Source organism: Oryx dammah, unplaced genomic scaffold, assembly GCF_014754425.2.
Source record: "Oryx dammah isolate SB20612 unplaced genomic scaffold, SCBI_Odam_1.1 HiC_scaffold_16, whole genome shotgun sequence".
Taxonomy (NCBI): domain Eukaryota; kingdom Metazoa; phylum Chordata; class Mammalia; order Artiodactyla; family Bovidae; genus Oryx; species Oryx dammah.
Genome location: NW_024070200.1, coordinates 737,100 through 757,420, shown reverse-complemented (window position 1 = coordinate 757,420; position 20,321 = coordinate 737,100). Strand labels below are relative to the sequence as shown.

The 20,321-nt window shown below is 57.8% G+C and overlaps 1 protein-coding gene across 1 annotated transcript in view; it reads left to right on the top strand.

The window, feature by feature from the left end:
• Nucleotides 1–9,338, top strand: part of LOC120875677 (collagen alpha-1(I) chain-like) — a 12,338-nt gene extending 3,000 nt beyond the window's left edge. The window contains exon 5 of the mRNA XM_040257603.1: nt 8,004–9,338. Within this exon, the coding sequence (XP_040113537.1) occupies nt 8,004–9,338 (1,335 nt within the window). The remainder of the gene's footprint in view (nt 1–8,003) is intronic.
• Nucleotides 9,339–20,321: the final 10,983 nt, after the last annotated feature.

Genomic DNA, 20,321 nt, shown 5'->3' with positions numbered 1-20,321 from the left:
GTTGCCTGGGTGTGCATGTGTGCACACACAGGTGTGCGCCTGTGTGTGTGTGTGTGCGTGTGTGTGTGCGTGTGCGTGCGTGTGCATGCGTGTATGTGCGTGCGTGTGTGTGTGCACATGTGTGTCTTGAGCACTCCTACAAGCAGTGCTCCAGCACCAGCTGGGTGTCCTACAGCTCAGCCCCACCCTGACACTGTCGACCCAGACAAAGCTCAGACCCATGTTTATGGGCTCAATCCCACAAGACAGTTCTGCCCCCAACTCATGCTGGTCCCGAGCCCGGGTTGTCACCTGTACCGCTAACACTTGGGTTATGGAGCAGAGGCTCCCCCGGCCCCAGGAAAACAGTTAATTACATCCTTGCCTTATAAAGACAAAGGATATCATTCAGGATAAGCCAGAGGGTTCCTGGGGCGAGCTGTAGGGGCAGGTGTGAGCTTCCAAGCCCCCTCTGGTTGAGCCATTTGCCCTGAACCTCCGTGGGCTGACCAGAGCAGCCAGGACGCCCCGAACCCTGTCCTGTGGGGGCTTCACGGCCGCTTTGTGCCTGGGTGCATTGACCATGGATGATTGATTTCATCTCTGGCTCCCCGCCCCCAGGAGGTCGGGGGTGGGGCTGTCACCCGTGGTGGTGCTCCTGGCAGTTGTCCCCACCCTCAGGGGCCTCCAGTCACCTCCTTCACAGGAAACAGATGACAGCTTGATGAGTTTCTTCACGCAGGAAATGCCGAGGGTTTCGGGAGCTCTGTGCCAGAGACAGGAACGAAGACCAAATATGTATGTTTTTGGTTTTTTGGTTGTGCCATGTGGCTTGTGGGATCTTAGTTCCCTGACCAGGGACTGAACTCGGGCTCTGGGCAGTGAGACTGTAGAGTCCTAACCCCTGCATTGCCAGGGGATTCCCTGTATTTCTCACTAAATCATGAACCGCAGCCTGGCGTGTGTCTTCACTGGTACTGCTGCTTGGCTAGCGCCGGCCTCACATGCACCGCAGGGGGCTTGGACCACAGGCGTCACCACTCACACCCTGGAGCCTGGGACCCTGGATCCAGGAGCACAGGGCCGGCTCCCCCTGAGGCCTGTCTCCATGGGGTGGAGACGCCGTGTCCTCACGGGCGCACCCCTCTGTGCCTGTCTCTGCCCTCACCTCCTCTTAGAGGGTCTCCAGTCAGACTGGACAAGGGCCCACCCTGGGACCCCAGTTCACCTTCATCACCTCTTTGGAGACCCCGCCTCATAATGCAGTGACGTTTGAGCTCTGGGGTCAGGGTCTGCACGATCTGAATTTGGAGGCACAGTCCAGCCCATACTTTTGGTGTTTCAGAAGGGCATGGAGGCTGGCGGACCCTGGCCTAGGAGCGGGGAGACTCAGATCCCACGAGCCACCGCAGTCTTCTTAGAGGTGAAGTTTGTTGGTGTTTCTGTTTTGCCCTTCAGCCCATAGGCTGCAGGCTACATGGCACTCAGAGCCACAGCTCTGGGCACGTCCTGTTCTGCCCACACCCTCCCCAGGGGCCACAGCCCTCAAACTCCCCCGCCCCAGGGTGGCCCACACGGGTTCCGCTGCCTCGAAGGGGGCGCAGACGGACCTTTTCTCCCATCAGCCCCCACCAGCCGGCCAGGAATGGAGGCACCTGTTTCCGTATCACTCCTCACAAGACTCTAGCCCGCTTGGGGCTCAGGCATCCAGGTAAAGCCCCTCCCTTCCTCACGCCTCTGGGCTCTCGGCCCACCTCCCCGCCTCCATCTCCCCCTCCAGGTGCCAAGGCCCCCAAGACTCAATCCTGTGCAGGAACTGCAGCGAGCACCCCGCCCTGGGCTCCCAGGCCTCTTCTCTGCCCCCTCAGCCCCACCCCTGCCTCCATCACTGCCAGTAAGAGCATCTGCTCCAGAACTCCTTCCCTCACCCCTGACCTGATCCAGCTGCAGTCACAGTTCAGCCTTGCAGTTACGAACCCACCAAACGTGTCGCCTCCTCACCACGCCTCCCCCTGCCCCCTCTTCATTCACTGCCCCTGCCCAAGCCTTGAGCCACTGGCCCTCTCCTTTGATCAAACCCCGGGGTAAAACTGGAACCTGGGCAGCTGTAAATGTTCCCTTCACTGTGGAGGCCTCCAAAGCGGCAGGGCTGATGGCTCCAGGACTTGTGAACATCTGCCTGACCTCCACACCCGCTTCATAACAGAGAGAGATACAAGCGAACCTCACAGTCTGCAACCCTGGGGGAGCATGGCTAGACTGGCCCTCAGTCCAGTCGCTCAGCCGTGTCCAACTCTGCCACCCCATGGACTGCAGCACGCCAGGCCTCCCTGCCCATCACCAACTCCGGGAGCTTGCTCAAACCCATGTCCATTGAGTCGATGATGCCATCCAACCATCTCATCATCTGTGGTCCCCTTCTCCTCCTGCCTTCAATCTTCCCCAGCATCAGGGTCTTTTCCAATGAGTCAGTTCTTCACAACAGGTGGCCAAAGTATTAGAGTTTCAGCTTCAGCATCGGTCCTTCCGATGAATATTCAGGACTGATTTCCTTTAGAATTTACTGGTTGGATCTCCTTGCAGTCCAAGGGACTCTCAAGAGTCTTCTCCAACACCACAGCTCAAAAGCATTAATTATTCGGGTCTCAGCTTTCTTTATAGCCCAACTCTCACATCCATATGTGACTACTGGAAAAACCATAGCTTGGACTAGACAGACCTTTGCTGGCAAAGTGATGTGTCTACTTTTTAATATGCTACTCCCTACCCCCATGGAACTGTGGAAAATTCTGAGAGAGATGGGAATACCAGACCACCTGACCTGCCTCTTGAGAAATCTGTATGCAGGTCAGGAAGCAACAGTTAGAACTGGACATGGAACAACAGACTGGTTCCAAATACGAAAAGGAGTACGTCAAGGCTGTATATTGTCACCCTGCTTATTTAACTTATGTGCAGAGTACATCATGAGAAATGCTGGACTGGAAGAAACACAAGCTGGAATCAAGATTGCCAGGAGAAATATCAATAACCTCAGATATGCAAATGACACCACCCTTATGGCAGAAAGTGAAGAGGAACTAAAAAGCCTCTTGATGAAAGTGAAAGTGGAGAGCGGAAAAGTTGGCTTAAAGCTCAACATTCAGAAAACAAAGATCATGGCATCCGGTCCCATCACTTCATGGGAAATAGATGGGGAAACAGTGGAAACAGTGTCAGACTTTATTTTGGGGGGCTCCAAAATCACTGCAGATGGTGATTGCAGCCATGAAATTAAAAGATGCTTACTCCTTGGAAGAAAAGTTATGACCAACCTAGAGAGCATATTAGAAAGCAGAGACATTATTTTGCCAACTAAGGTCCGTCTAGTCAAGGCTACGGTTTTTCCTGTGGTCATGTATGGATGTGAGAGTTGGACTGTGAAGAAGGCTGAGTGTAGAAGAATTGATGCTTTTGAACTGCAGTGTTGGAGAAGACTCTTGAGAGTCCCTTGGACTGCAAGGAGATCCAACCAGTCCATTCTAAAGATCAGTCCTGGGTTCTTTGGAAGGAAGGATGCTAAAGCTAAAACTCCAGTACTTTGGCCACCTCATGCGAAGAGTTGACTCATTGGAAAAGACTCTGATGCTGGGAGGAATTGGGGGCAGGAGGAGAAGGGGAGGACAGAGGATGAGATGGCTGGATGGCATCACTGAGTCGATGGACGTGAATCTGAGTGAACTCCAGGAGTTGGTGATGGACAGGGAGGCCTGGTGTGCTGCGATTCATGGGGTCGCGAAGAGTCGGACACGACTGAGCGACTGAACTGAACTGAACCCCCGTGGAAAGTAGTGAAAAATGCCGGGCAAAAAAAAAAAAAGGTATGTTTAGAGTGACAATCGGAAGGCACTGGAGGTCGAGTGAGGCAGAATCTGGGCAGGAACCTAGCTTTGAACAACAAACACTGCAACCAGCCAGACGTGTGTGTTTGTGGCTGGAGGGTCACTAGACACGTCCCAAGGGAAGACACACACAGAAATGGCAAGAGGCGCATGGAAGAGCATGAAACTCACAAAACCGCAGTGAGCCATCACCGCACCCCGTCCTGAGTTGGTGACCGACACCACCGAGTGTGGGTGGAGACGTGGAGCAACCAAAGCACCCCCACACCGCACGGAAGAGGGACTGAGCTTCTTAAGGCCAACATACGCCCATCGTTGGAGGAAGTGATTCCGCTCCAGAGCGTGGCCCGGGAGAGCTGACACACGTGTGTTAAAGGGACCTGACTCAGAGGTTCACACTGGGGCTTCCCTGGCAGGCCGGAGGACAGCGCTCGGCACTACCACTGCCGGGCGCGGGGCTTTAATCCCTAGTTGGGCAACCAAGATTCCACAGCCCTCGAGGCACAGCCAGAGTATTAAAAAGTTTAAAGGCCTTAAAAAATGTTCACAGTGGCTTTCCCATATTTCCTTGGAAACTAGATATGGCCTGAACATCAGTGAATGTGACCGCTGCACACTCACACCACAGGTGAAACAGACCCACAGGGAACCGGCGAGTGAGGCGTGCTGTGGGTGGACGTCGCCGTTCCCAGGGGAGGAGGTGGATGGGGTGTGCCATGCCTGCAGGGAGCTCCAGGGCAGGCAGAGCTGTCCGGGGGAACCCGCAGGACGGCCGCTAGGCAGAGGAGGGCAGGCCGGGCAGGACACAAAGGCACGTGCGGGGGACGGACATTTCCAGCTTCACGTGGGGGTGTGCCATGCGGGTGCAGTTGTTTGTCAAGATTTAAAATTAAGCTTTGTGTCTTTCCACACACGTGCTGTTAAGACTGCAAGACAGTTGTGGGAAGACAAGGGCAGTTGGGGGTCTGGACACGAGAACAGTGGAAGGACGGGTCGCTGAGACTCGTGATGGGGCAGGGAGTTCACTGCACCACTGCATATGAGACTTCATGAAATAGATGTTTAGAGCGGGAAAAAAAGAAAAAACGCGATACACAGGGACATTCTGCATCAGCCTGGCGAAGCTGACAGCCTGGTGCCACCCTGCCCCGGGCAGCTGTGGGCAGCGGCCCTGGCACCTGGCACGGCCAGGGCACCGGCTGGCCTGGGTCTGTCGTGGAAGGCCACTTGACAGCTGCTGTCCACGCCACGACGGCACGAGTGCTGGACCCAGGCGTTCTAGGAATCTGCCCTACAGATAAGTGCACATGAGCGCCAAGTGACTGACGTGTGAGAGTCTTCATCAGAGCTTGTTCATGCAGCAAGCCGCTGGAAACGGCTTCGATGTCCAGGGGCAGGGCCCAGGTTAGTGACACCCCGGCCCACACAGTGGACAGAATACGTCACAGCCGCGGAGTGGAGGCGCCCCGTGTGGGGCAGGGTGATCTCTGCACCGTGAGGTGAACCTAGGAAGTGCAGAGGCGCTGGGCCACCCTCCCCGTGTAACTACAGGGCTCCTTCTGTGCACGGGAGCATTGTTGGGATGTGTATAAAATCTCTGGAAGGATACTCAAACAACTAGCTAACTTGGGAATGTGGATCACTCATGGGGCTGAAAGTTGGTGTCTGGGGTGGGAAGTGGGGGGTTCTTCCCAGGGCCCCTACTGGTAGAGCCCGCCTGCCAACGCAAGAGACGTGAGAGACGTGGGTTCCATCCCTGGGTCAGGAAGATCCCCTGGGGAAGAAAACAGCAACCCACTCCAGTATTCTTGTCCGGAGAATCCCATGGACAGAGGAGCCTGGTGAGCTACAGTCCACAGGGTAGAAAGAGCTGGACACGACTGAAGTGACTTTGCACATGTATGTGGGAAGCGAAGGACTTTTAAATTTTTAATCACCTTACCAATCATTTGTTCCCAGAGCAAACATTAATTAAAACTTCCTTATCCCACACCTGCTTCCACTTTTTATGACTGGTTAGTTCTCTGTACCTTCTATTTCCTTTTCCCCCGAACTATTGTGTTTCGTTATCATTAAAAGACACACATTGCAGTGCCCCGCAGACGTAAATTCCCTGCCTGCTCTGTAGCCCATCTTTGTTGCTATTCAGTTGGTAAGCCGTGTCTGACTCTTTGTGACCCCATGGATCGCAGCACATCAGGCTTCCCTGTCCTTCACTATCTCCCAGAGTTTGCTAAAACTTATGTCCGTCGAGTCGGTGATGCCTGCCATCCAACCATCTCATCCTCTGTCACCCCCTTCTCCTCCTGCCCTCAATCTTTCCCAGCATCACGATCTTTTCCAGTAAGTCAGCCCAACTCGGCTGGTAAAGAATCCGCCTGCAAGGCAGGAGAGCCCGGTTCGATTCCTGGGTCGGGAAGATCCGCTGGAGAAGGGCTCAGCTACTCTCTCCAGGATTCACGGGCTTCCCTGGTGGCTCAGCTGGTAAAGAATCTGCCCGCGATGCGGGAGGCCTGGGTTCTGATCCCTGGATTGGGAAGATCCCCTGGAGAAGGAAACAGCTACCCACTCCAGTATTCTGGCCTGGAGAATTCCATGGGCTGTATAGTCCATGGGCTCACAAAGTCAGATACTACTGAGCAAGTTTCACTTTCACATGAGGTGGCCAAAGTACTGGAGCTTCAGCATCAGTCCTTCCAGTGAATATTTAGGACTGATTTCCTTTAGGACTGACTGCTTTGATCTCCTTGCGGTCCAAGGGACTCTCAAGTCTTCTCCAGCACCACAGTTTGAAAGCATCAATTATCTGATTCTCAGCTTTCTTTATGGTACAGCTCTCACATCCATACCCCATCTTTACCTCCACCATGATTCACTTCTAGTGTATTATCCAATGTTTCCTTTTATAAATACAAATATTCTTTCCCCATCATCACCCCAAAATGTGGCATACTATACACGTTCTGCATGTGGCTTTTTTTCACTTAAAAAAAAACCAGACAGACCGCGGAGACCCTCTCCTGTCAGCACAGAGAAAATTTCTTGACCCCGTTGTTGAGGGCTGCACTGTCCCTGGTGTGGCTGTCCTGACAGGTATTTGGTCCCCTAGAGGGACACCTGGCTGGTTACCACTTTTGCTGTTGTAAGCAGTGCCTTGGCTAGTCAGCCTTGATCGTGCGTCCTTCTGCACGGGAGGTATTTGGTGTGCATCCCCAGTGGGGGAAAGCGCCCGTGATCCTGTCGGGGTCAAAATGCCTCCTGGGGGTCGCCCCTACCCTCACCCCTGCACCTGCTTCCCGGCCACCTTGCCAGCCCAGCACAGTAGCACACTCTGGGGTTTACAGGAAGTTTCTCGTCTGTTACACTTCTCTCCTTACAGGTGGGAGGTTCCCTCCCTCGCGTGCTCGCTCCCACCCCCGCCCACTTTCCCAGGGGTATTTCCACGCCGGTGCTGCCGGATCCACCCAGCTCTTTCTAGCGCCTTTCGTTTCAGTTCTTTCCTATCTTTGTTCGATGCTTTCGTTTTAACTGGCACCTGGCCACACTGAGGGTCTGACATTCTCATTATTCGGATGAGCAACACTGTTAGTGTCCACCTGCACCTTCGCCCCCAAATTCCCACGTGCGTCCGGGCCTGTCCCCTTGCACGGCTCCCCCAAGCCCCTGCCGCCCGGCTCTGCGCTGGACTCAGTAGGTCCGTTTCGATCTCTGGCTGGGAGAGCTGCCTTTTGGGGGGTCCTTTGGCAGGTGGTTCTTCCGCTTGCCCATCTTTCATGCCAACTCGAGTATCAGCTCCTCTCTTTCAAGGGGGAGAGTTCTCTTTGCTCTGCAGCCATCTCCAGGAAGGTTCTCTCCCGCGCCCTGTCGCCTGCTCTGACTTCTCAGCAGCTCCTCGTTTTCCTTCTACACCACGCTGGCTTTTCTCCGCCCCTCTCCTCGGCCCCCACGCTCCAATGCCACCTCTCTAGGGCCTTTCCTCCTTGCCCCCGTGGCGGAGGGTCTTGCTGGGGCCTCTTAACGCGATGCTGCCTGTCGCCAGCTCCCTTCCGGTCGCACAGGCGACACCCACACATCTGAGTGCCTTCCAGGAACACAAAGTGAAACCCGGACTTCCCCGCCACACACCGTCCGCCCCCACTACAGGAGAGCTTCGGGGAGCCTGCTGGTCAAGCCGGCCGCCTGGGGGTCACGCCCGGGTCCTTCCTCTGCCGCCCCGCCGCGGCCCACAGCGGGTTCTGGAGCTGTGTGCCGAGCACACGGGGGCCCTGCCCCCCTGCAGAGCCGGCGCCCTGGTCCGAGCGCCAGCCTGCTCCGCACTGCGACCCCCGCGGCTCAGAACGCCCGCCGGGGCGCCCTCGCCCACCTCCGCCCTTCCCGGGTCTCGTCTCCCAGCATCGTCCGAGCCCTTCCCCTCTGAGGCCCGGCGCCGCGGCCCAGCCCAGGGCCCAGGCGCGCCGGCAGGGGCTGTCCCTGGCGGGGAAGGTGGTCCCTGCAGCGGCTCACGCGGCGGGCGCGGGCCCGGGCCTCTGTTACCGACGCCCTGCCCGTCCTCCTGCGCCGCCCGCGGAGGCTGACAGGAGACAGCTCCTCGCGCGTCCTCCCCAGGAGGCTCTGCAGCCAGACGGGCGGCGACAGAAGCCGGGCGGCCGCTCGCCCAAAGGAGGACCGCGCGGAGCAGCCCAGGGCGAGTCCGCAGCCCTCCGCTCCCGCCGGCAGCCCAGCCGGAAGCGCCGCGCGGGTCGCGCATGCGCGCCCCCGCCCCGCCCGCGCTCGCACGTCACGTGGGGCTACGCGCCGGTCGCTCCGGGAAGTCGCCTCCCCGCGCCCCCCGGAAACGCGAGCCGCGCGGCCTCGGGTTCCGGCCGCGCTCGCTGGGCGCCGGGTGACGCGGTGCCGGCGGACACTGCCCCGCGCCGCCAGCCGCGGTGTGTGGCCTGCGCGCTCGGTGTGCGCGGCTGCGGGGACGAAGGCTCGGCGGTCCGCCGGCCGGCCTTGCCCCCCCCCCCCCCCCCCCCCGCGCCCATCAGCGCCCGCGGGGTCGCTTCCCGCCGGAGGCGAGACGGAGCAGGCGTGGGAGATGACCTCGGCCGGCGCGCCGCGGCCGCCCTGCGGGAGAGCGGGCAGAGACGCGAGGCCGAGAGGGGCGGGGCGGCGCCCGGGCCCTGGGTGACTGCAGGGCGCCCACCCTGCCCTCTTCAGCTTTCACGCTCCCCGTGGGCCCGCCGGCTTCCCCTGTGCAGCGCCAACCCTGCCAACAAGGCGCGGCCGCAGGGTCCCCAGGCAGGAGGGCGCAGCCCCGGAAAGGCTGACCGCCCAAGGGTGCACCCTAAACCTGTTAGAGTCAAACGGGCCCAGATGGCAGACGAGTCAGCTCTGACGGGACATTCACCCTCAGTCGGCAAGCTCAGCGGCACACCAGGCTTCCGTGGTGCGCAGAGGGTAACGGAGCTGCCCGCCGTGCGGGAGACCTGGGTTTGATCCCGGAGTCGGGAAGATCCTCTGGAGGAGGGGATGGCAACCCACTCCAGGATTCTGGCCTGGAGACTCCCATGACCGGAGGGGCCTGGCGGGCTGCAGCCCCTGCGGTTGCAGAGTTGGACGCGACTGATCGCACACAGGTGACACGCCCAGAGGGGCCGTGAGGGTTCCAGGGGAGTGTCAGTCGCTCAGCCGGGTCTGACTCGAGACCCCACGAACTGTATAGTCAGCCAGGCTCCTCTGTCCGTGGGATTCTTCAGGCGCGAATGCTGCGGTGGATTGCCATTAGCTTTTCCAGAGGAGCTTCGTGACTCAGGGATCAAACCCAGGTCTTCGTGGCCAGCAGGATCTTTACTGTCTGAGCTACAGGGAAGATCCATTTCCAAGGCACCATCAAAAGACCAAAAAGCGGTTGGTGGCCCAACTCCTGGAAATCTCCACCCCTTCCCCCAAATAGTTGGAATAATCCTCGTACTTATTAACCTGTGAAATTACCCAGCCCATAAAAGCTAACCAGGCCACACTTAGTGGCTGCTAGTCTTGCCTTCTAAGATGGCCCACATTCTGTGGAGTGCGTTTCTCACTGAAGACATCCACATCTTATCACTTTGTCTCACACTGAATTCTTTCTGTGATGAAACATCAAACACCTGAGCTTTATTAGGTCTCAAAACCAGATACTGTGGGTTTCGACTGGGTTTGAGTCCCAGCCACCTGGGTTGCTGTTGTTTAGTCATGTCCGATTCTTTGAGACCCCGCAGACTGCAGCACGCCAGGCTTCCCTGTCCTTCACCATCTCCCAGAGCCTTCTCAAACTCATGTCCGTTGAGTCAGTGGGTTAGAGTCCCAGACTGGGTTTCGGCTGGGTTTGAGTCCCAGCCACGTGGGTTCAAGTCCCCCTAAGGTAAACAGTTTCAGTCCTGATGGTCCTTGCTCAGCCCTGGGGCGCAAGGCCAGGGCAGCTCGGAACTGACCCTCAGCAAGGCAGTCAGCATGTCCTCCAGCTTCAAGTCTCTCTAATCAGAAACTCTTCCACCGCCTGACTTTATGGGCTTTGGGGAGACATCTTGGTTTTGTCCAAAGCTAGGCTCGCCCCTGAGCTCACCAAGGAGGTTGGGTAGAAGGCGATGGAGCCAGACAGCAGGGAGCTGTGTGGTGGGTGTCTCTCCAGGGCGCAGAGGAGCGTTGGAGGCAGCAGGGGGGTGGAGGGGAATTCTGACCCATCTCCAAAGCCCAAGATAAGTGAATTCTGGGAGAAAAAACTCCACTACTTTAGAGGACTATAGTGTAAGTGGCGTCCCCACTGGACAGCTTGGGTTTGCGCAGATCTAGGAATCCTTCAAAACTGCATTTCCCTAATCCTACTTCCAACAGTAAACAACTTGCTGCAGAGGCCTTCGCTGGAATAACTCCATTTCCATCCCCACTTCTGTCTTCCAGTTGGTTTCCATGCCTTCTCTCAGCTTTATTCCAAGTCTCCAAGTAAAGTTAAACTGTCCCTCATTTCCTTAAAACCACTGTAAATCCATGCACACTTTTCCTGGAACAGTCAGTGTTGAAAGACGCACAAGGTGAGAATTGCGAGTTAAGTTTTTCTTGGGGGCAAAGTGCAGACCGCAGTCCAGGAGACAGCGCCTCTCCCGGAGACAGCTGAGAGACTGCTCCAAAGAGGCAGCGGGAGGAAGGTCAGTGTATAAGACTTCAGCAAAGGGGGAGTTCAGCGCAATCAAGTGCTTGCTTTACAAAGGTTTTCTGCTAGTCAGGAGGAGCTGATGTCACCGTGAAGGGATTTAGTGATTTTCTAGATAAGAAGTGCAAGGGTTGGGATCATAGAATCAGTTCCTGAAAATATCTATCTATCTAAAGACCTGTTCCACCAGTTTCCCTGGAGCACAGAGTGCCTCTCTCCACCCTGAATTCTCCCGGGGGGTGGGGTGGGGATGTGCAGCCACACAGGGTTCAGTCTCCACAGAAACTGCTCAGTCGTGTCCGACTCTTTGCAGCTCCATGGACTGCAGCCCACCAGGCTCCTCCGTCCATGGGATTTTCCAGGTGAGAGGACTGCAGTAGGTGCCGTTCCCAGATGGCAGACACCCTGGTTGTTAAGTGTTAGTGGGGCTTCCCTTGCAGCTCAGCTGGTAAAGAATCTGCCTGCAGTGCAGGAGACCTGGGTTCGATCCCTGGGTTGGGAAGATCCCCTGGAGAAGGAAATGGCACCCCACTCCAGTATCATTGCCTGGAAAATCTCATGGACGGAGGAACCTGGTGAGCTGCAGACCATGGGGTCGCAAAGAGTCGGGCATGACTGAGCGACTAACACTTAAGAGATTGCTCTTGGCAAGGGCCCGTTTGTAGTTGACACTAGGGAGATGGATGGACAGTTGGACCTGTTAACCAAAAATAATGAAAGTTATTTTTACCAGCAAAGCAAGTTTATTCTGGAGCCGTAAAGGATTGAAATTCTAGACTCGCAACTATGGCAAACCATATGAAATTGTGGCAAAGCCAAAGAGAGGAAACTCTTTTATGGAGGAGAAAAGAAGTTGGGCGGGGCTGTTATAAACACAAAGTGTTGACGGAAACTAGGAGATCAGAGTATAGTGGGTTTTCATTGGCCAAATTGTGACTGCCTCTTATTGAGTGAGCTGTTGCCAGGCAAGGAAAAAATCTTTCTTCCTCCTCCTGATAATAAAACAATGTCACTTCCTGCTGGGGATGAGGGACCCATCTTCCTGTCTGAGTCGTGTTGATGGGGTACCTGTACTGAGCAGTACGTGTGTGAGAGCTCCTCCTTCTGGCCTCTTAGTTCCATTTGAGTGAGCTTTGCTTTACTAATTTTCAAAGCTACATGAATGGCCAGTTAGATGAATGCATGGCTGGTATATCAGTTAGAAGCACTTTTGGTTTCAAGTTCCCTGGTGGCTCAGATGGTAACGCGTCTGCCTACAATGCAGGAGACCTGGGTTCAATCCCTGGGTGGGGAAGATCCCCTGGAGAAGGAAATGGCACCCCACTCCATACTCTTGCATGAAAAATCCCATGGACGGAGGAGCCTGGTAGGCTACAGTCCATGGGGTCACAAAGAGTCGGACACGACTGAGCGACTTCACTTTCACTTTCACTTGGTTTCAAATGCAGTAATTATGAAAAGTGCAGTGGTTTGGACCAAAAAAGGGGTTTATTTTCCTCCCATAACAAGAGTCTTGGAGGCAGGCAAGTCTGCGCAGCAGCCCAGTCATGTCAGACCAGAATCTCTGCAATCATGTTCGGCTTCCCTCGTGCTCACAGAGAGTTGCCACAGCTCTAGACGCCACATCCATGGTCCAGGCTCGACAAAGAGCAGAAAGAATAGTGAAAGGCATGTCTACCTCTCTTCTTCATAGAAACAAGCTCCCCAGAAGCTCCCCGGTAGTCTTCAGTGACATCTCACTGGTCAGAACTATGTCCCACGTGACCTACTACGGCGGACCTGGCGGGGTGGGCACGAAGCGTTTCCAGTGTTTATAGCAGAAGAGAGAAGGGAGACGAGGGTGGAGGTGTGACTGCAGGGACGCCAGGCACTGCTGCCTCCCAGCATCTTTTGAATATCATCTCTGCAGTTGGGTGGTTCCCACATTGTGAATCTTGTCCCTCTGGCTTGGAATCCAGAAGGATTGCATTGCCCAGCCTCCCCTCACCACTAGGGGCAGATGTCCAGCTTGACCCGGGAGGGGGCAGCGGCTCCAGGACCCCAGCGGGCTGCTGGGGCAGCGGTTTTGCTGCACTGGTCCTGGCAGAGGCAACTTGTCTCTAGGGCCGGGGGTGGTGTCCACCTCCTGGTGCCCCAGCAGCTTGGGCATGGTGGGGGTAGCAGAGCCCGTAGCCAGACCAGTCCTGGCAGGGATTCTGGGCACTGTTCCTGGAAGCTGAGCCAGATCCGCGAGCCCTCTCACAGCTCCTTATAAATCCGCACGTGCGTAAATAAGCTAGAGTGGATCCCTTCATCCAGAGCCGTTAGGGGCCGGATGTGTTTCCCCAGATGCCGTGTCCTCATCCCATACCTGCGATTGGGACCGCGTCATCAAGTCACCAAGAGATCCTTGGGGTGGGCCTCAGTCCAGGACGCTGGTGTTCTCAAAAGAGGGAAGCGTGGAGACAGACCCCCAGGGAAGAAGGCCGCATGACTACAGGGACAGACTTCGAGGGGCTGCGGCTTCGAGCCCTGGAAGGCCAGACTGACAGCACCCAGAAGCTGGAGGCCCCTCCCGCAGACCTTCAAAGGGAGCACGGTGTGGCCACACCTGGATGCTGGACTTCTGGCCTCCGGAGCCTGAGAGAATAAGCTCCTGTGGTTTTAGGAACCCTGGTCTGCAGATCTTTGCTGCAGCAGCCTCAGAACACGTGTACAACAGCCCATCCCTCAAGCAATCGTGAGTGTCAGGGTGAGGGGAGAGCGGGCAGAGGGACACGTAACCAGACATGAGTTGGGGGGTCTGCTCAGTGGCGAGGCCCCTGCCCCCAGAGAGAGCTGCAGCAGGGTCCCCGCCTCGTCATCCTAGAGCTCCATCCATAGGGGTTGGGTTTATCCTCCCTGAAGGTGGCCGAACGCAGGATACAGTGCCACCCTCCTGGTATTTCCAAGGGCTAGAGGCCTCTTAGAGCAGCAGGCACCCACGGATGAGAGATGGGCTTGGTCCGTGGGAGAGCCAGGGAGAGGGTTGCTGCAGAAAACAGCTTACCCTGTGGATTCAGACACAGAAGCAGCATGAGGGGCCTGTTGACAGAGGTGTGGGCGGGGGTGGGGGCAGGGCAGGGTGAGGGGTGCCCTGCTGGTGAAACGGGCGCCCGGCAGTGAGGTGGCTGGAGGGGTCTGGGGAGCCAGCCCGGTGCAGAGCCTGCGGCCACCGTGCCTGCTGCTGGGAGCACCCTGGGTGAGGGCCGCGGGGTCCTGGTGAGGAGCGTCAGGCCCCGCAGACAGGGCCTTCCTGTCATTCTGATTTTCAAGCATCCCCTGGGCAGCAGAGGCTTCTGGGAACATCTCCGTGGGACACAGGCGTCGTCACGCTCTGCCCCTTTCAAGAGCCTCCTTAGAAGAGCCCTGCCCAGCTCTCCACGCCCCAGCCGCCGCCCTGTGGGCCACCCCCACTCCCCCTGGGGGCCACATCTCGTGAACCAGGCAGCCGTGCTCCAGGCGGCCCTTGTGACCGCTCTGAAGGTGGCTTGGCCGTGGTCCTCCGGGGCTTCACCGAGCAGGGCTGTGCACCGTGGAGCCAGCTGCCCACTGACACCCCATGCCAGCTTGTCCCCTTCTCCTCTGTTCACCCATCCGAGGGTCACTGCATGAGGCTTACCCACACCCGGATGGAGCAGCTGCAGCAGCGGCCTCCATGTCCAGCAGACACTCAAGGCCCCTGGGCCCGGCGGGGCCCGGCCTCACGTCCTCTGTCCTCAGTCCAAGACGGGGGTGCATGGGGCGGGTTTAACTTTCCGTTTGTGTGGACGGAGTATCAGTAGGGCACCAGGGTGGCTCAGGCTCACCTCCCAACCCGTGGTCTCATCTCCCGGGGCCAGCAGCTCAGCCAGGAGCCGCCTGTGGCTACCGAGGCCACGATGTCGTACCCGCCACCTCGGGGTCCAGCAGTTCCCCTGTTAGGGCTGCTGGAGGCTTTCCCCAGAACCCCCTCTTCTCTGGCATCTCAGAAGCACCAGCCCCAATGGGTTGTGGGTCCCAAATGGCAGGGTGGCCTGGCCTCAAGCAAGAGCTCTCACTCCTCTTGATCTGGCCCCACTCGAGCCTGGAAGCCCTCGTGTCACTCAGTAAACAGGTTGGGAAACGTGGTCAAATAGTACATGTTGCCTCCAAAATCCAAGATGGCCCACCACGGGAATTACCCGGCAGTCCAGGAGGGCTCCACACTTCCATGGCAGGGGGCACAGCTTGGGAAGCTGAGGTCCTGCATGCCACCGAGCATGGCCGAGAAAAACAAAGTTCCAAAATGACTTACCAAGCACGGCGCCCCGTTTTTCGAGTGGGCAGCACGAGTTACGGCGACTCACTTTTCACTCTGGGGCGAGGGCTGACCGCCACGTTCCAGATCACGGGACCCTGGAAATATCAGCACCTGGACTTGCCTGAGGCTCACCTCCCAGCCTCTGACGCATGTCTCACCGTGGCATCTGGTGCCCTTGCCACTTCCTAATAACTGGGCCCGATAAGCACGATACAGCCGATGCAGGGGCGCAGAGCAGGGTATCAGCTGCCGGCTGTCAAGTGCCCAAGGGGCCAGGCTGTGACAGAGGCAGGGTATGCGGACAGCCCTGCCAAGGGAGAGCAGAAGGCTTCCGGGTTCTCAGATTAGTCAGCATCGAAGGGGAAACAAGCCACCAGGCGGGTGACTAGCTGCACGCTGGGCACAGAGGACGTGGTGGTTTGCTCCACAAACGCACAGCATCCAGAAAGCCTGTGGATGTCTTAGACTCGTCCCAGTCTGCTTAAGCTTGTCACAGTCTCCCCCTGGTCTTCACGCCCAGCCTGTGGACACACAGTGAAATAAGTGCACAGGACAGGGGAGTGTGTTAGTTCCCTGTTGCTGCTATAGCCGGGCTCCACAGACGCCGGGACTTCAAACGGCAGCGTTTATTCTCTCGCGGTTCTGGGCGGCAGAAGTCTTATATCAAGGTGTCGGCAGGGCTGAGTCCAGAGAATCATCACCTCTGTGTTTTCGAGTCTTTCATGATGACGTTAATTTCAATCCCCTTGGGGATAGTTTTAGCAAGGTTGGAGGCCTTTCCCTTGGGTGTTCTGCTTGGCCCTTCCTCCCCATGATGTAATAAAAAATGAATTTGGTTTTTGTCCCCATCCCTGACACAGAGCTCCTAAAATCCTTGGAATTTTCTGAGTGATAGGGAGTGTCTTTTCTTCTTCATAAGGAGGCCTTTTTTGATAACACCTGGATTTATGCTAATGAGTGGTTTGGGTTGGGGCCCCTGGATGGCCTCAGGATGGAGTTGGTCACCAGAAAGGCCCAATGGTAGAGGACTGGAGTGCTCAGCCCTGCCCACTGAGCTCCTGGGAAGCCAAGAGGGGTGCTGCAGATTAAGCTCTATGAAAACTCTCTAACAACGTGAGTTTCTGGGTTGGGACACATCCAGGTGCCGGGAGGGTTCAGCTCGGTTCAGTCACCCCGTCGTGTCCGACTCTTTGCGACCCCGTGGACACTGCACTCCAGGCCTCCCTGTCCATCTCCAGCTCCTGGAGCTCGCTCAGAGTCATTTCCATCGAGTCAGTGATGCCATCCAACCGTCTCGTCACGCCCTTCTCCTCCAGCCGCCAATCTTTCCCAGGATCAGGTCCTTTTCCAGTGAGCTGGCTCTTGGCATCAGGTGGCCAAAGTCCTGGAGCTTCAGCTTCAGCATCAGTCCTTCCAGTGAACATTCAGGACTGGTTTCCGTTAGATGGACTGGTTTGATCCTTTTGCAGTCCAAGGGACACTCGAGAGTTTTCTCCAGGACCACAATGCCAAACATCAGTTCTTTGGAGCTCAGCCTTCTTTGTGGTCCAACTCTCACACGACTACTGGAAATTAGTAAATGTAAGGAAACATCCCCCTCATCTTTGTGAGCCAATCCACCAATTACTGAACCTGAAGAGAGCATCATGGGGCCCCTGACATAGAAGCCTGGGAGTCAGAAGCACCGGTGACAAGCTGGACTTGCACTCAGTACACGGGGGACGAGGCCGTCTTGCAAGCTGAGCCCTCAGCCTGTGGGATCTGTGCCGTTTGGGGCAGACAGTATCGGGACCGAGTTGAATGGCAGGACATCCAGAGGGAGACTGCCGAGGCCCGGAAAGGACACCTGGGGTCTGGAGTACTGAGAGAAGACCTGAGTTTCCCTAAAGTGGCTTCTCCGCTCTCCTTCCCGACAGCAGGAGCCCATCACCCCTGTGCCGTGTCTGCCTGAGCTCAGGAGCCCGAGGAGTGACCGTGGCCCACTGGCCTCACCCTGAAACGGACTCGGGCCAGACTCTTCCGTCACTTGAGCTCCCAAAGCCTCCCCTCTGACACGGCGGCACGTGGAGGCCCAAGGGGCCAGCATGTGGACACCCCCAGGGCACGTGCCTGTTCTTCCCCGGCTCACGTGGTTGGTGGCCCCGGTCCTCTGGGACAGGCCTGGGGAAAGGTCTGTGGTGGACACGTGACGCCCCACAGCAGCAGCCTTCCTCGGGGGGACCCAGACCCTCCCCATCACGGAGCTTGGGGGTCTATGGCCTGACTCAGAGCGGGGAGCTGCGTGAAGGTCTCAAATCCCCAGCCTGGTTCTGCTTTGGCCAACAGCCTGTAACAAGCCCTCAGGGCTTCCCCTCGCGACTCGGCCGCAAGGGCCGACCCCAGCCCTGCCTGCGTGCACCCACCAGCAGGTGCCACCAGCCTCACATCCCGCCCTCCGCGGCCCCACCCCCTGGGTCTCTTCCTTCCACGGACAGACTGACTCCTGCCCGTGTCAGCAGGTGAGCTCTGGCGACTGGTTACAGGGTCAGTCGGGAAGCCGTGTTCACTCCAGACATTTTGGATACAGACTCTTTACCAAAGGCGCTATTTATGGAGAGGTGGAGCCGCCTTGGGGAGCAGAGGGGAGATGGAGGGGCATTGGAGGCTCGCAAACAGGACAGTCACCGTCTTTTGAGCTCAAAGGACGAGGGTAGCAGCTAATGTTTCTGGAACCCACGAGGAGCTGGGCCCACGGAGCAGGACTCCCCAGTGGCCGAAGTCACGGAGGGGCACGGCCGCTGCCAGAGGCTGGGCACTAAAGCTGGGCGGGAGCTTGGGAAGATGACCTAAACTACCAGGGAGCCCCCTGCCTTGGGCACTTGTTCGTGTCTGCCTCAGGCTGATCCAGCCGGAAACTAGCTGGCGTGGGAGCCAGCCTCCCAGGGCACAGGGCAGGGCGGAGGCCTGTGAGGGTCAGGGGAGGCTGGGGAGGAGAGCCTCAGGGGCGCAGGCGGTGACTAGGGGCTGCCACTGTGGAGAAGGGCCTGCAGCCAGGGACTGCTGCTGGGGGCTCAGCAGAGGTGGGGTCCAGCTGAGGCTGACTGCGCCCCAGGACAGCCACGAATGGCCCCCACTGCTGCAGGGGCGTCAGACTGCAGGGGTGATGAGGCCTGGCCAGAGCCCAGGAGCGGGAACGGGCCCCGCTACAGTTTTCCTTGCCCCCCCACCTCACCTTCTTGCCCCCAAAACAAGAAGGCCGAGGCCCGGGAGAAGGAGGTCGGCGATCTTCTCGCGCGAGTGCTGGAGCAAGTGAGCAGGCCCGACCCCGCCGCAGTTCAGAGCCTGGGAGTCACAGGTGTGGCCAGCAGTGGGATTCGTGAGGGAAAGCGGAGGGCTGAAACTGGCTGCGAGATGGACATTTCAAACTGTCCGGGATGTTTAGATGCCTGAATGTTGTGGACCCTGCCTAAGCCTGAGATATAATTATGGGACAGAAAGGGGGATTGGACAGAGCACAGGGACTGACAGACAGCTCCTTACACCCTAATGAGCTGAGACGCCTCAAAACAACCAAACAAATGAGTACAGGCAGATGACTGGATGGGTGGACGACAGATGGACGAGTGGCACGGACAGATGCCTGGAGGGCGGAATGGGTCAGAACTGGATGGGTGGGTGGGAGGGTGGGCGGGTGGATGTTTGGGATTGATGCATGGACAGGAAGATGGCTGGATGGGTGGAGGCTAGAAGGATGGACAGGAAGATGAGTGGAGAGAAGGATGAATGAGTGTGCAAGTGGACGAGTGGTCAGGAAGGTGACTGGGTGGACGGATGGACAGAAGGGTGGATGGACGGATGGACAGAAGGGTGGATGGGTAGAAGGGTGGATAGATGGATGGATGACTGTGTGGGGTGGATGACTGGACAGCAAGATGGTTGGATGGATGGAGAGTCAGCAGGGGTGCTTCCTGAGAACTCTGGGAGGCTCAGAAGCCTGGACCATAACCTCCAGTGGATTACTCTGCTGCTCCGTCTGCTCCCCTCTGCTGCTGCTGCTGCTGCTAAGTCGCTTCAGTCGTGTCCAACTCTGTGCGACCCCATAGAGGGCAGCCCACCAGGCTCCCCTGTCCCTGGGATTCTCCAGGCAAGAACACTGGAGTGAGATGCCATTGCCTTCTCCCCTGCTCCCCTCTACCTTCTGCCTATGTTAGCGAAACCCTAAGTGACCTGCTGTGTGGGTTGAGAAGGCAGGGGCGGGGCAGCTTTCTCCCAGCCAGGTTGGGGTCAAGGGGAGGCACAGATCAGAAAGAGGCCGCAGGTAGGCGCTGGGGTTTGGCCTGGACTCTGCCGAGGAAGCTCACCTGGGCCCTCCAGATGATTATTTAAGCCCCAGGGCCCTTCTGGATGGCGCTCATGAGGGCGGGTGGCAGTATTCCGTGGCCCCATCAGCAAATAATAAAGTAAATACTGTGGATGCCAGATCTGCATCTCAGTGGGCGGGGCGGGGCTTCTGGCTGACCGGGATCTGTGAGCAGAGGCCGATCCAGGCAGACATCCCGGGTGTGCTGGGGGCGCAGAGTGTCTGGAGAGGAGGGCGGAGGGGGCGGGGGGGGGGGCACACAGGCCTGGCGGCCATTGCAGGGATTTCGAGTTTGAGTGGATTCCATCCCCTGAGTGACAGGATGGGACCTGGGTTCTGGCCCCTCTCTGGCTGCTGCGTGGAGAGCACACAGCGCAGGGCGGGGGGGGGGGGGGCAGAGGTCAGCCAGGAGGGCACTGCAGCAGCGCAGAGCAGAGCAGGGGCTGCCCAAGGGAGGGCTGGGCACCGGGGCCTGAGAGGCCGAGGACGGCGCTTAGGACGCTCGGGCCGGGGTGGGCACCGCCCCTGGGGTGGGCCGCAGCTCGCTCTACCTAGTTCTGCGGAGTAAACGGAGCGCCTTGGTGTCTTCTCCCCAGGAGGGCTCCTGATCTGGGAGGCTGCGGGCACTGGGACGGTTGGGCGGCGCGTCCCACC